At 42.4% G+C, this 16,201-nt stretch overlaps 1 protein-coding gene across 1 annotated transcript in view; it reads left to right on the top strand.

Annotated features, from left to right (window-relative positions):
- PHF8 (PHD finger protein 8) overlaps positions 1-16,201 on the top strand; it is a 3,148,719-nt gene that overhangs the window by 3,029,940 nt on the left and 102,578 nt on the right. Inside the window, exon 20 of the mRNA XM_044080095.1 lies at positions 12,591-12,671. Within this exon, the coding sequence (XP_043936030.1) occupies positions 12,591-12,671 (81 nt within the window). The remainder of the gene's footprint in view (positions 1-12,590; positions 12,672-16,201) is intronic.

Here is a 16,201-nt window from a genome sequence, read left to right as displayed (position 1 = left end):
TTGGCCAGTATTCAAAAGCCTAAGGGTAACAAGTGCAAGCCATCTCTTTCGAAGCAACATGGCTTGTCGAGCATGTCATCCTAGGTGGACAGATACTAGATCCCCTTTGAATGACATCAGAAACTTAGCCAATTGTTGAAATTGCTCATTTAGTCTTTATACTGTGGCATCATTCTTGGTGAGGGCAGGGTGCTACTCAGGGTCAGGATCATACCGGCCTGGGCTACATGATCAGAGAGCTCTTCCATGTCTCTTTTCATGTAGTCCAGGGAGGTACATCTCAGGTCATTCACACCAACATGGACAGTGACAGAGTCTTATTTGTACTTGCTCTGGAGCGACCTGCGTGCTTGTGTTATGTGGTGGATCCTGGCACCCGACAGGCAGCTAACTGTAACTTTCTCCTTGTCCAGCCTAGTTAGTGTGACATCAGTGTGCCTGACTATAGAGTTGTTAGCTCACTCACCTCACCTTTCACACAAGTTCAGTGCACAACACATAAATCTACATACTCAGAGGTACTCACTAGAAGCCTACCAAAAGATTAGAGACCTCCCAAGTGCAAATTACCTGCACACACCTCAACATGTATAGAAACCACAGGAGATAACACACATATCAGTGTCTTACCAGATAAGCCCCTAAGGCAAAACACCTCAAATCCTAATGTCTTGGTCATAGGAGACTCCATAGTGAGACACATATTTGTCCCCGTTACCAGGTTGGACAAGGAGAAAGTCACGGTCAGCTATCTAATGAGTGCCAGGATCCGTCAGATCACACACACACACTCAGGTCACTCAATAAGAAGTACTGTGATGACTCTGTCATAGCCCATGTTGGGGTGAATGACTTGAGACATACCTCCCTAGACTATATAAAGAGAGACATGAATGAACCCTAGCCCTAAGCAGCATTCTACCTTCACCCAGGATGATGCCACAATATAAACAAAAAATTATTGACTTCAACAGTTGGCTTAGCTTCTGGCGTCATTCCAGGGGGATCCAGTTTTTGTCAGCCTGGGGAGACATGGTCGACAGGCCATATTGCTTTGCCATATATGGTCTGCACCTGTCTACCCTAGGCTTTGAGATACTGGCCTTTTTAGGCAATGTCAAAAAGGCAACATTTCTGACAGCAAAATCCACTCGAGACAAACTCAAGGTTCTGCTCCTTAATACTAGGAGTCTAAACACAAAACTGCACTCTCTGCCGATGTCTGTGCAGTCGCTGAAACATGGTTCAAGGCTACAGAGAGCACCCCAGCTGTGCAAGGCTACAATGCCTTCCACATATTCAGACCTCAGAATGAACAAGAAAGAACCAAAGGTGGAGGTGTATCCATCTTCATTAAAGCCAAGTACACTTCCAGGTTGGTCAGACAGTATGACTCTCTCGAACTATTCCATGAGCAACTAACTGTAGGCAGAACACCCTGCCACATCATTGCTAGCTATAAGTTCCACTCCATGAACCAAGAAAAGCGCAGTGCCTACCTGGACTTACTGGAGTCACTCCTCATACAGCCCAACACCTTAGTAATGTGAGATTTCAATTATCCCCTTCATCGATTGGGTAACATACACAAGCTCAAACATGCTCGCCCAGAGGTTCCTGGACTTTGTTAATGCAAATGCTCTGAGACAGATAGTCTGCACCCCCTACAAGGGGCTGTAATGTCCTTGACGTAGTACTCCCCAGTGTAGGTGGTCACTGCACTGTCGCCTGTGTGATGCCCTCCCTGGTATGATTGGACCATAATTCAGTCTTATTCAAAGTAATTGTTAGACCCCACACCGCCAAAAGACTAAAATAACTGAGGAATTTCTCCAAAGCAAACTACAGCCTATTAAGTGATGGTATAAAAAGTTTTATACCCCCTGCAATCACAGACAATAATAACTCCTGTTCAGATATGTACACAGATGTCCTCTATAATATCTTAGCGCATGTGTAGATTCTGCTGTACCTGACTGGATTAAAACCAGGCCCTACCGAAAAAACAAGCCACCTTGGTGGACATCTAGTATAAACAGATTGTATAATAAAAGGAAGAAACAGATGCCAGGAACAAGAGGAGCTGCCTCTGCAGAGGAAGAATTCCCTCAGCAGATTGAAAAAGGAAATCAGAAGTCTTGTAAAGTCCTCTAAAGCTAATTATGAAGCTAAAATAACATCCCTAGCCAATGACAATCACAAGGCATTCTTTAACTATGTCTGAAATCTAAAAGGGAGTTTCCAGCTGTGTGCTGAATTGGTAGTAGCTGGTACCACTAACACTATACCAGAGGAAATTGCTAACTGGCTAGCTGACAGATTTGGTGCAAACGTCAACCACCCCCAATCCACACCAGCCATACCTGAAAGGATACCTGACACTAGTTCTCTACCTAGTATCTGTAGAGATCATGTTATATCTGTGCTCTCCAAGGCCAAAAACACGACCTCAGTGGAATCAGATAACATCCCAGATTGCTTACTAAGCAATCTAAAACAGGACCTAACTGACCCACTTTCCGTTCTCTTTAACCATAGCATGAGAACTGGCTTTGTATCAGCAGAAGGAGAACAGCAACAGTAATCCCCTTGCATAAAGAGGGGCCATCAACTGACCCTGGGAACTGTAGACCCATAAGTCTAACCAGCCTCATCTGCAAGGCCGTGGAAAGGATCATCATGGACCTTATCAACAAAAACATAGGCAACGTTCAAACTCTAGAACCAGTCCAGTTTGGCTTCATTAAGGGTAGCTCGTGCTTATTGAAACTGGTAGACTTCTTCGAGAAAGTCACCAGATCCCTGGATTGAGGGTACCTATCTAGACCTAGCCAAAGCCTTTGACACAATCCCACACTTGGGTATCATTACAAAACACTCCCTGCTAGGTGTTAACCCTTACATCACTAGATGGTTAGCTAATTGGCTTATCAACAGAACACATACTGTCAAAGTTGGTGACTCCACCTCTACCGGTAGACCCATCACCAGTGGAGTACTGCAAGGATCTGTACCGGGCCCTTTAATATTTGGAATCTATTTCTTGAACGTCCAGGCCTTTGGCTTACTATGTTCTCTGATGATTATAAATTAGAAGCAATCATTGAGTCCCCCAACGATGTTAACATAAAACAGGAGGGGCCAACACAAACAAATGATTGGTGCCAAAGTCACAGTCTAAAACTAAATGCAAACATGTGCACTATTATCCCATTTGGCAAAGCAGAATTTCCCACTAATTACAATACTGACCACACTAAGTACTAAGTTTAAACCCAGTGGTGTGAGATCTGGGAACACAAGTCGACAGAAATCTGAACTTTAACCACCAGGTTTTCACAGTGGTAAAGGAAAACCTTCTACATTGTGCTTCTCATAAGTTAAGGCATCACATTGTGGTCTAAGGATGTTATAACCCCATTTTACTTGACCTTAATCAGACCATTAATAGAGTGCAATGCTCCCTTTTGCATATATTCTACCAGACACCTGCAGCAACTGGAGAGACCACAGAGATTTCTCACTAAGAAGATACAGGACCTCCAAACCATGACCTACTTGGGTAGACTGAAAGCCCTGTCACTGTACTCTGTATCAAATAGGCTACTGAGAGGTGATCTGCCTGGCCTACAGGGCAGTCTTTGACACCAACCTGATGGAAATGCTGCACATCCGCAAATCAAATGTCACTAGAGTCTCCCACTTTAGGGATCTCAACGTTGCTAGTAACATTAGCAGAACATGCTGGAGAGACAGATATGTCTCCCAGAGATTGCCACTGCTCTGGAATAAACTTCCAGTTCATGTGAAACAGAGCTCTTCAATGACCCTACTGAAGTGCAACCTGGATAAATGCATGGGTGACTGCACATTCACTCCGAGGGTGGAACCCATGTTCTTCATGGACAGGGATAGTCTGTGCTGATCTGTAAAGTACGTCCATCTAACCAAGGACAATTGGGGTAACCCAGGATTAACATGGCTAGGCTTATAAGGGCTCTAGGGCCACTATCCTAGTAACCTCCTATGAAGCTATGAGCAGAAGAGTTCTGTAGTGTAACAGCACATATAAAAAAGGAGAGAGAATGGAAAAGGGCGATATAAAGTAAGGGTGGAGAACTGGGGAACTCCCAGGTACAGTAACAGATGTAGAGGGTGGGAAGATAGATGAAAGTAATTAATGGAAGTCATTGCAGTGTTTGCATTTGACAGATATGACATAGAACAGATAATGTATGTTGTTAAAATGTGTAACAGTGGGACATGATACCCCCCCCCCCCCAACCGCCCTTCATGTCTGGACACCTTTTCCATTCATTGGCCGTGATTGGAGTTCTCTGTAAGTCATGCAAGCGTATACATTTGTATATGATACGTTTTTAGGTTTTCTTCATTATCTTGAGCTGCATGAGTGGATATTAATATTCCTGTGTGTGTGCTCAGTGGTGTGAGCAGAGTAGGGAGTTCTGGTGTTGGGTGAGCTGTGCTAGCATGAGGTGTCACATTGAGGCATGCACAGGCAGAGAGCACATTTGCTGCCAAACATAAGAACATGAGAGGAAAAAACTGAATCAGTGTTGAGGGAAAGTTATTGCAGACATTGTAATCATAGACCCACCAAGGGGTGTTTTCCTTATATACCGGCTGGTAGGATAGGGATATGTCCATTATTTACACAAGAGCCTACTGTAACTTCAGAGAGTTTAGAGAATCCAGACAGCATTTCTGCCTGCAAACCCATCTCTTCTTGAAGCTAAGTGGAAGAATATTTTTTAGTCCCTTTTCATGTTTGTCTCTTATGGCTAGAAGTCACTCTGGAGAGTTAGACATAGTCCTTTCTATGCAGAGTTTCATTGATGATGAATCTGCTGTAAAAAAGAGAGATAATTAGCAAAATATTGCATGATAACTATAAGAATCAATCCAAGGAGGTTAGAAAAGATTGGTAAGATAGACTGTAAAAGCAATTTACAAGAGAACAATGGAAAGACATATGTACGGCTCCCAAGTATGCAGCTAAGTCCAGAAGGTTTAGGATTTTTTCTTGAAAGTATTTGCATAGGTATTTTTATACCCCAAGCAGACTTCAAAGAATTTTCCTCAGGTAGACCGCAAATCAGCAAATGTTGGAGGCATGATGGGAAAGAAGGAGATAACTGGAAATATTTTTTGGGCGTGTAATGATCTGGCAGATTTTAAAAATTCCCTACAGAGTGCTGTGTCAGAAGTATTGGAGGAGCAATTGACTATAACTAAGGAAATGATTCTTTTGAGCTGATCAGCAAATGTTGGAGGCATGATGGGAAAGAAAGAGATAACTGGAAACATATTTTTTGGGAGTGTAATGATCTGCCAGATTTTAAAAATTCCCTACAGAGTGCTGTCTCAGAAGTATTGGAGGAGCAAATGACTGTAACTAAGGAAATTATTCTTTTGAGCTGGGACACAGGATCCGAATTCCCTAAACATAGTAAGGTCTAGATGTTCATCGTGCATACAGCTGCAGTCATAACAGAAGGGTTCTCCTGCCGTCAGGCGGGTCCTCGGTCGGCCGAATTCCAAAGTCTAGGTCCGGCGTCGGTTGTCGTCGTTTCTTCCCTGACGTCAGTGCGACAGGGGTATAAAAGAACCAGCCAACGCCATTTTCTTCAGTCTTTCTTGCCGCGCGGTGCCCGAAGCAGAAGCAGTTCGCAAGTGCCGGTCGGCCAGCTCCTGAGATTACGAAAAATTTGGAAACCGAAGTCTTCTTAAAAGCTAAGTACCCGTTGGAAACTTTTCTTGCCTCAGACCGATGTCAGACAAAGTTAATAATTGTATTTCTTGTGGGAAGCAAATACCGCATAAGGATTTCCATTCCATCTGTATACCTTGTTTAGGCCCAGACCACGACGTATCGGTCTGTCACTTTTGTGCTACCTTCAACAAACGCACTATTAAGCGTCGGGCGGAGTTCGCCCAGCATTTTTTTGGGAAAGCATTTAACTATACCATGTCGTCGGATACTCCGACTCCGGTTTTGTCTAAAAACCGCAAAGACAAGGACCGACACTCGAGGTCCGTGGCCTCTACCGACACCACGCCAAAGCCGACTACACGTGGTCCGGTTCTCAGTGAGGTGCCTACGCAGCCCCTGATTACCGACGACACATCTTTGGCGGTGTCTCCTGTACCCGAGGTTGCAGGCTCCTTGGCCCACACCCCTACAGATACCGAAGCCACTCTTGGCGTTGAAACACAGAATGTGGACAGGTCCACCTCCACTCAAGGTGTCTTCAGACCTTCCTCTTCTTTCTCCATCAAGGCTTTCACCAAGTCTAAAGCGTCCATGCACCCTAAAAGACCGGCTACACAGGGCCCATCTCCAGGCCCCATGCCTAAGAAACAGATGCTTAAAATGGCTGAGGATTTAATTACTCTAATCAGAGGTTCTCAGCCACCTCCGGACAAAAGGCCCAGAGTGGAGGAAGATTCCCCCTCCTCTGATCAGGGCTCCATTATTTCAGAACACTCTGACGATCAGGAACAGTCTTACTCCCCTTTTGAAGACTCTGATGCAGAGGAGTCTATTCCTTCTGTATCCCCCCCTGAGGATTACTCATTTGGGGAAACTTTGCATACCTTAAGGGAACACTTCCACTGGGAAGGCCAGGATTATTCAGATTCCAAGAAAAGGCTCAGGGAATTTCTTTTGTTACCCCAGCACAGGCCTCTGGCTATACCTCCTGTCTTGGACATCCTAGATGATGTTTACTCGGAGGCCTGCCTTAACCCGGACTCTCTACCTCCAGCTCCAGTTAAGCCTGACAGGTACTACAGGGTTCCTGACTCACACCAATTTCTTTACAAAAGCCATGCTGCTGACCTAGAAACCATCTCACAGGGGCCCAAAGGAGTTAAGGCTTCCATTGCCAAAAATCCACTACCTTCCGAGAGAGATTCCAGATCCTTAGAAAGGTGGGGAAAAAAGGTATATACCTCGGCTACCTTAACCATGAGAGCCTTAAACTGTCAGTTTCATATGCTAAAATACCAACAGTTTCTGTTATCTCAGTTGAAAAGTAAAATGTCACAACCTGAACAACCAGACTTGAAGGAGTTGCAGGATTTGATGCATAGTGCAGAACAAGTGGGTAAACATACCTTATAATGTGGTTTTAATGCTCTAGAGGCCTCATGTAGAGCTGCTGTTACAGGCTCAGTCATACGTAGGCATGCCTGGCTCAAGGAACAAGCCTTGCCTGATCATGTCAAAGCTAAATTACTAGACGCCCCTCTTCAAAAGGATGTACTATTTGAGGCAAATGCTGAGGAAGTATTACGGAAAATGGAGGAAAAAGCTAAATCAATGCAAACTGTGAAAGAATTTCTGCAGGTTCAACCCCACGCTTTTAGTAGAAATTGGCCTTCCAAAAACTGGTCCTTTCCTGCCACAGACAGACCCCAAAGAGGCAGATACAGGCGCCCGAGGGGCAGAGGACAATCACAAGGATCGTACAGAGGCAGACAGTGGCAAGCTCCTACACAAAGAGGTGGTGAGGACAACTCACAATCTTTCAGAAAGCAGACCCAATGACTTTCCCCTTTGCAGGCCAACCAGGTCTCAAATGGCAGCCCCCTTAGGAGGAAAGCTGGCACTATTCTCAAAAAATTGGCATGTTGTCACAAAGGACAAATGGATCCTGGACATTATAAACAGGCTACAAATTCCATTTTCATACCCTTCCAAAAATGAGAGGCATGCCAAACCTGCCACACAATCAAAGGGCAGAGGCACAAAAGCAAATTTCAGATCTTATAAACAAGAAAGCTATTCAAGAGGTACCTACACACGAACAAGGTCAAGGTTTTTATTCCAGGCTATTTCTGGTGCCAAGGAAGGGAAAAGATTGGAGACCTATTCTGGATCTTTCCATCCTAAACACATTCCTACTCGTACCAAAATTCAAGATGCTCACTCTACAGCAACTTCTTCCCATGCTGGGCAAGGAGTCTTGGCTGATAACATTGGACCTCAAGGAGGCATACCTGCATGTCCCAATCAGACAAAATTGCAGAAGATACCTCAGATTTCTTGCAGGTTCAACCCATTATCAATTCTCTGCATTGCCCTTTGGCTTATCTACTGCGCCCAGAGTATTCACGAAATGCCTGGCATCAGTAATTGCCTACTGCAGACTTCAAGGGATACAAATATACCCTTATTTGGACGACTGCCTGATCCAAGCGGACAGCAAGCACATTCTTCTGAAACATCTGGCTTATGTAATAATGTGATTAAACTCTCTGGGATACACAGTCAACAAAGAGAAATCAAGGCTAATACCCTCTCGGAATATAATTTTCCTGGGTGCCAATTTGGACACAAACACCCAGATGGCCTACCTCATGCCAGAGAAGCAGGGGCAACTAATTCAATATTTCAGAACACTGGCAAATTGCACCAGGCTGACTGCAAGGAAAATCCTGCAGGCTCTGGGATTCATGGCATCTTGCATCTTACTAATCCCATGTGCAAAGCTGCATATGAGAAAACTACAATGGTACCTAAAAAACATATGGTCTCAACACAGCCACAGTTTGGAAACAATAATACCACTAATTCCATGTCTGCAAAAGGAATTTCTGTGGTGGGCTCAAGCATGTCAAACAAACACAGGTCTTCCATTCAGCAAGCCTCAAGCAAATCAAGCCATCACAACAGACGCCTCGGACTACGCCTGGGGGGCGCACATGACAGACTGGTGCATTCAGGGCAAATGGTCCCAAAAAGAAAAGCACCTTCACATCAATCAAAAAGAAATGCTAGCAGTAATGAATGCTATTATAGCTTTCAAGGACCTTCTACAACCAGGTCAACTATTGATAAGAACGGACAACACCACAGTTATGTGGTACATAAACAAGCAGGGAGGAACACATTCTTATCCCCTATGCAGACTGGCCATGTCACTTTGGAACATGGCCATGGACTTACAAATGGAACTACAAGCACAGTACTTGCCAGGCAATGAAAACATGCTGGCAGACAACCTAAGCAGGAATATGACAGATCCACACAAATGGAAGTTGCATCCAAAAGTTTTTACAGAAATAATACAAGAATGGGGAAGGCCAGACATAGATCTCTTTGCCTCCCACAAAAATCATCAATTGACAAAATTCTGCTCGAGGATCTTCCATCCAAAGGCCTGGAGAGTGGACGCTCTCTCTTTCAGTTGGACTTCAATGACAGTTTATGCCTTCCCGCCTCTTCCTCTGCTGCCCAAAGTCCTATTGAAGATCAGAGCAGACAGACCAAAGATGATCCTCATTGCTCCGGACTGGCCAAGGCAACACTGATACCCACTCCTGAGGAGCCTGACGCATTCCCCTCCATGGACCCTGCCTCTAATGCCTCTTCTTCTGACTCAGCACAGCTTCAAAACTCTTCATAGTCAGCTAAAAACACTCAATCTAGCCGCATGGAAGATTCCTTAGCATCACAGCAGGCCCTACTCTCCAAGGAGGTGCAGGATGTCATTTTGGAGGCCAGAAGGCCATCAACTAGAAAAGCTTACTCCGCAAAATGGAAACGTTTTTGTGTCTGGAATGAGAAAAAGGGCCAGAAGCCTGGAAAACTGAATTTACCTCAAATACTACAATATTTGGCTGAACTGCTAAGCAGTGGACTCTCGTTCTCCTCCATCAAAATCCATGCCTCAGCCATTTCTGCAGAATACAACACAGATCCTCCTTTATTCTCTCACCCTCTTTTAAGACAGTTCCTCAGAGGGGCTAAGAATTTAAGACCTCCAAGGAAACAACCAATACCTGCTTGGGATCTCAATTTCATTCTGTAAAAACTGACTTTGCCTCCTTTTGAGCCAGCTGCCTCATCAGATTTGCAATATTTGTCCTGGAAAACAGCTTTCCTTCTGGCTATCACTTCAGCTCATAGAGTTTCAGAACTACAAGGTCTCATGGCTGTTCAGCCTTTTATCATCTTCCATCAGGACAGAGTTTCCTTACGAACCAACCCGTCCTTTATGCCTAAAGTGGTATGCAGGGTAGCGTTAAATCAGGCCATACATTTACCTACTTTTTATCCCAATCCTCAAAACAGAGGAGAGAGATTACTACATTCCTTGGACATCCACAGGCTACTGCGTTATTATTTGGACAGAACAAAACCTTTCAGAAAATCAGAACAGCTCTTTGTGAACTATGTGGTAGGAGCTCAAGGAAAACCAATTTCCAAACAGACAATCTCAAAATGGATAGCCCACTGCATACACTTTTGCTATTCCTTTCATGGAAAAACTGTACCTACAGGCATTAGAACTCATTCCACCAGGGCCACAGCCGCCTCTGCAGCCTTCCTTAGAGGAGTTCCTACCAAAGATATTTTGGAAGCAGCCACTTGGAGTTCTGTGCATACCTTCTCCAAACACTACAACCTACCATTATACTCCAAATCTAGAGCAGGCTTTGCCACTGCAGTCTTGCAGGACATTTTGGCTCCTCCTAGTTCCACCTAGTGCCTACCACCCCTTTCTTAGCTTTGGGATTCTACCCATCTGTTATGAGTGCAGTTGTATGCACGATGAACATAGTACAGTTTTGTACCTACCATAAATGTAGATGTTCGAGTGCTAATACAGCTGCAGTCCAGGTTTCCCTCCCTCCTTCCCCTCTAGGGGTATTCTTTTATGGTGTATTTGCTTGCAACTACTGTTTTTTCATTATATTGCATTGCATTACTACATAATTTTATGTATTGCCTTCCTTCTGGGGGCACCTGACATCTGGGGCAAGAAAAACTGAAGAAAATGGCGTCGGCCGGTTCTTTTATACCCCTGTCGCACTGACGTCAGGGAAGAAGCGACGACAACCGACGCTGGACCTAGACTTTGGAATTCGGCCGACCGAGGACCCACCTGACGGCAGGAGAACCCTTCTGTTATGACTGCAGCTGTATTAGCACTCGAACATCTACATTTATGGTAGGTACAAAACTGTACTTTAAGTTTAATTCTTTTGGTTGCCAAAAAAGCAATTACTAGAAAATGGAAATCAAAATCCAAATTAGCTGTATTTGAAGTATTAAATAATGTAGAAGAGAAAAGTAATTGGATGTGGGATCTTAAGAAAAGTGGAGAGTAAATTGCATTTGTGGTAACAATACATGCAGAATAATGTTCATGAGAAGTGAGATAGAAGGCAGAAATTAAAGGTCATGTTTAAAGTTTCAAAACAAGATTTTTTTTTTTTATTATAAAAAGTATTTGTGTGCATCTTTATGCATGTAAACACTTGTTTATGCAAAAAAAAAAAAAAAAAAAAAAAAACGAAGGCCATTCCACACTAGTTTAGAAATAAAAATAATGTTAAAAAGTTCTTCCAAATGGGAAGATAAAATATACACAGCTGTGTTTACAGAATTAGTATTAGTGGAAGTGAAGGAGGCGGTTAGGTCACTTTGGGTTCCAGCCCTAATTATGCTGGATTAGGATGGGTAAGTACTTATCAACAAACCTCTCAACTGTCCTTGATTTGCTGTGTCCCTCTTTATCCCTCCTAAAAGTAGTGACTTTTGAAGAAATGGTAGTGAATTACACTTAATGACAACAGTTAGAGGTCTTGACTTTTTTTTTACTTCATAAAATGTATATTAATTCACATTCACTTATGTCATTATATCAGGGTAATAGCACTAATATTTTAAAAGCATCCATGATTATCCCTGATTCTGTTGATATTTGTCCCTCTGGAGAGTTAGGCATAGTCCTTTCTATGCAGAGTTTATTTGATGATGAAACTGCTGATTAATTGAGAGCTGTGATTGTGAATTAAGTTATGTAATTACCAAACTGTTGAATTAACAGTTTGGCAATTACATAACTAATTCACAATTACTTACCCACCATAATTAGGGCTGGAGCTGTCTCTTTTCATACCCACTAATATTAATGCCATAAACATGGCTGTATATGTTTAGTCTTCTGCATTCGGAAGCAATTTTTAAAATAATTTTTATTTTAAACTGGTGTGACAGTACCTTTGATTTTTGCATAATAAAGTGTTTGCATGCGTAAAGATGTTTGCAGACACTTTTTATGCAAAAACAAAGTCATTTCACACATTTAGACATAATCTTTAAGGAGTTTATGTAATGTTGGACTGCTTGACATTTATAAAGAAGGTGTATGCAATGTCAGTAAATGAAAAAAAAAATAATGTAGTTTTTCTTTTCTATTAATGTATGTGTGCCTATGTCTTAATTGATAATTTAATAAAGGGGTTCAAAAAAAAGTTTCCTTGATGATGGGTACATTTTGGGAGAAAGTCCAGGTCAGCTAGAATCTGCCAGATGAGTTAGCTGGAGAGAATATAGTATAATGGTTGAATGTGCAAAGAATAAGAGGCTGTTGTCTGTGAGATGCTTATGTAGAACTGGAGTTATTTTAAGTACATACGGTATAACCTGCTCTGTGATAACTGGGCTTCATAGCAATGCTTATGAGTAGCACACACCATTATTTACATACATTCTGTTTTATGAGACATTGTGTTATCTTGTATGTTTAATTTTTTGCTACTGTGAATTATAGGCTAACCTGTTGCAGGAACCTGAATGCAAAAATCAGACTACAATCAAGGATATACCAACACATAAAGGCTATTTCAGTAAGGTAAGTAGAATGTCCATTAAAACTATACTTCTTTCAGGCATAGTAGGTGTTTGCCATAGTATGAACTGATGATCTTCTTTGTTAATATTTTGTGTATTCATTGGCTGTGAGCTGGAGTCCAAATGAAAGTCCCAGGCTTCCCACGTTTCCAAATCTCAAGTTCATAGACTTCAAATTACTGAGTTGCATTATAGATCCCTGGTTATTAAGGCTGTTTTAATTCTAGGCTGGTCTTGTTTTGAAGGCCCTCTGCAGTGAGTTACTGTTAGAAAGCCAGACATTACCTTAGCACATGCTATTGCATTCTTATGCCTTGGCCATAAGTTGCTGTCAGGCTATTAAAGAAAGACCATGTTGCATGGATTTTTCTCAGTCCTTTTTATCTGCCAAAACAAAAAGATTACTTTCATTATATTTGCCATGTGAAATCATTGTAGGTCTTGTTTCTCAGCAGCTGAAGTACATTGTTTGGTACTTCCTGTTTTAGAGTTTGAGTTTGTTCTCAGTAATTCTTTTGAAGGTAAAAGACTTGCTTCTAAGAAAGAGACCGGCAGGTTCTCTTGTGGCATTCGAATTGTCACAAAAGTTCTCCCTCCAGTGACTTTTTTGCTTGTGGGCATGAAGTGCAGAATGACAGTGTCAGTCAAATGAGGTCTGAATCCTACCACTGTTAACCAGTGTGAAAATCGGATGGAGGACAGGGGCTATGGTGCTGTGATCTTTTCCACTAGCCATCAATGAATTAACATATTTTTAGTTTAAAACTCTTTAAAAAATCTTAAGTCTTTTGCCACTAGGGCTATTGTCTCTTAAGAAACACTTCCGTTTCCAGACTTGTTCAAGTACAAACACAATATCAAAAAACAATTTCCCAAGTCTGACCTGGCTACAAAGCTAGATAGAAAGTGTTTTGACAAAAAAATAATTATATGAAAGAAATCAAGAAAAAATACAAGCATTGTTATATAAGCAATGATATTTTTTACATGGAAAAAGAGAAGTGTTGAGTTACTTAAGCAGATTAATAAAGGAAGATGGCAGTATAATAGCATATCATTGCTGGAGCCTTCCTGTGTCCTGAGAGTGCTCTTCAAACTATCTGGAGATATACAGAGCTGAGTATATTTTTCTGGCACTTCAGAGTTCTGTACTGGTAATTGTTTGACTAATTTTATATCATTGCTGGCTGACTTCAGAGTTGTGCACTGTTATTTTTGCTTCACTGTATAGTTTTTCAGATCTCTGCTGAAGGTGTTTTTCCCCCCTCCCCCTATTTCTCTGTGTCTTAAGTTGGTATAACTGGTTTTACATCCAGTGTGTTATCTGACTATCTCAAGGATTACTTGCATAAAGTTAGACCGTCTTAGTAAAAAAGTCTGCATATCATTGCTGGAGCCTTCTTTTGTGTATTCATTGGCTGTGAGCTGGAGTCCAAATGAAAGTCCCTGAAAGAGTGCTCTTCAAACTATCTGGAGATATACAGAGCTGAGTATATTTTTCTGGCACTTCTGAGTTGTGTACTGTTAATTATTGTTTGACTAATTTTATATAATTGCTGGCTGACTTCAGAGTTGTGCACTGTTATTTTTGCTTCACTGTATAGTTTTTCAGATCTCTGCTGAAGGTGTTGATTTTCTCATACCCACCCTCCTATTCCTGTGTTGTTGTTTAAATTTGGAGGTTTTTGCAGTTGCCCGCCCCCACTGTAGATTTGATCTGGGACACTACCCCCAGTCCCATCTCTTTACCTCATTCTACCTAATAGGCTCCTTCTGCATTGTTTTAAGTCATTTTTAATTTAATTGCATTTTTTAAACTGTTTGATCTAACATTGCTAGATACTCATGTGTGCTAGCTTGCACTGCATTTGAATTGTTTTGACTGCTGTTTTAGCTACTTTTCTGTATATAAAAAAAATAAATAAAAATACCTTTCCTGTAACTAGTGTAGTCCAGATTCAGATTTGCTGTATCCAGGACTGTATGTAAGCTTCTGAGCCCCCCCCCCAAGCTTTCTGTGTTGGAGGGAAGTCTTCTAGCTTATCAGTGGGAGTGGTAAGCACTAGGTAACCTATCTACCACATAAGGAGTGGTTCTGGCCCAGAAATTGTAGTTATTGGCCTTTTGGGCAGTTTTTCCGTATCTCTCAACTTTCTGATTTAAAAGCCCCATTTGTACTTGTTTTCCCCCTTTCCTGTAACTAGTTTAGTCCAGATACAGATTCTTACTTTTAGCACTTGAATTTGCTTATTCGTGATCAGCACTTGAGCACTTGTTCAGAACTTGTAAGCACTAAATAACCTACTAATTACTACAGCACTCAACCTTCCTCATTACCTAGAGGAAAACAGTTTTGGTACTTACTTTCCTCACTTGCTTAGAGAAAAACAGCTCTTGTACTCACTTTCCTCACTTATCTAGAGGAAAATAGTTTTTTTATTCAGGCGTGTCCAAGGGTCAGCTGCCAGTGTTCTCTCCTGTCTATCTGATGAATCTGGGCATCTTGGGGCAATGTATAAATTGCCTCGTGTACACAGACAACCCTCTCCTCCTACCACTCAACACTACAACCTTTGAGAGATGAACTTATCTAGCCAAACTGGAGGTAAAGCTCTCTCCAATCAAGACTGAACTTGACAGCCAAGAGGAGAAGGTAAACACTTGCACCACACCACACTCATCACATAGTCTCACTAAATCTACTTCACCAAAATCCACACATAGAAACACAAAAACATTCGCTGAGGCTCTCAATAATAATCTGCTCAAGCAACAGAGACCTCCAAAGCAGAAATGCAAGCAACCTCCACCTCCCAACACAACCCAAATGACACATAGCCCGCAGACTCAGTGTGCCACTCAGCCACAGCCAGTAAGGCAAAACAACGTACCCAACACACTAGTCATAGGTGACTCTATAGTCAGGCACACTGATGTCGCACTCACCAGGCTAAACAAGGAGAAGGTTACTGTCAGCTGCCTGTTGGGTGCCAGGATCCGCCACATAACCCATGCACTCAGGTCACTCCACAACAAGTACAAATATGACTCTGTCATTGTCCATGTTGGTGTGAACGACCTGAGACGTACCTCCCTGGACTACATGAAAAAAGACATGGAAGAGCTCTCCGATCTTGTAGCCCAGGCAGGTATGACCCTAGCCCTGAGTAGCATTCTGCCATCACCCAGAATGATGCCGCAGTACAAGGACAAAATGATTGACTTCATCAATTGGCTAAGCTTCTGGTGCCATTCTAAAGGGATCCAGTATCTGTCTGCCTGGGATGACATGGTCAACAGACCACGATGCTTTGCCAGAGATGGCCTGCACCTGTCACCCCTGGGATTCCGGATACTGGCTAAGGTTCTTGCTGCCCCTATAGTGCCCTTTTTAGGCAAGGTTCAAATGACAAATTCACCACCGTAACACGAACAGGCAAGCAAAAACTGAGGGTGATGCTACTCAATGCTAGAAGTCTAAATCTCAAAATGCACTCACTCGAGGCACTGCTTAAAATGGAGAACATCGAT

This window comes from Protopterus annectens, chromosome 8.part0 (assembly GCF_019279795.1).
Source record: "Protopterus annectens isolate FY-2018-M chromosome 8.part0, PAN1.0, whole genome shotgun sequence".
Lineage (NCBI taxonomy): Eukaryota > Metazoa > Chordata > Ceratodontiformes > Protopteridae > Protopterus > Protopterus annectens.
This window is presented reverse-complemented; position numbering and strand designations above follow the sequence as displayed.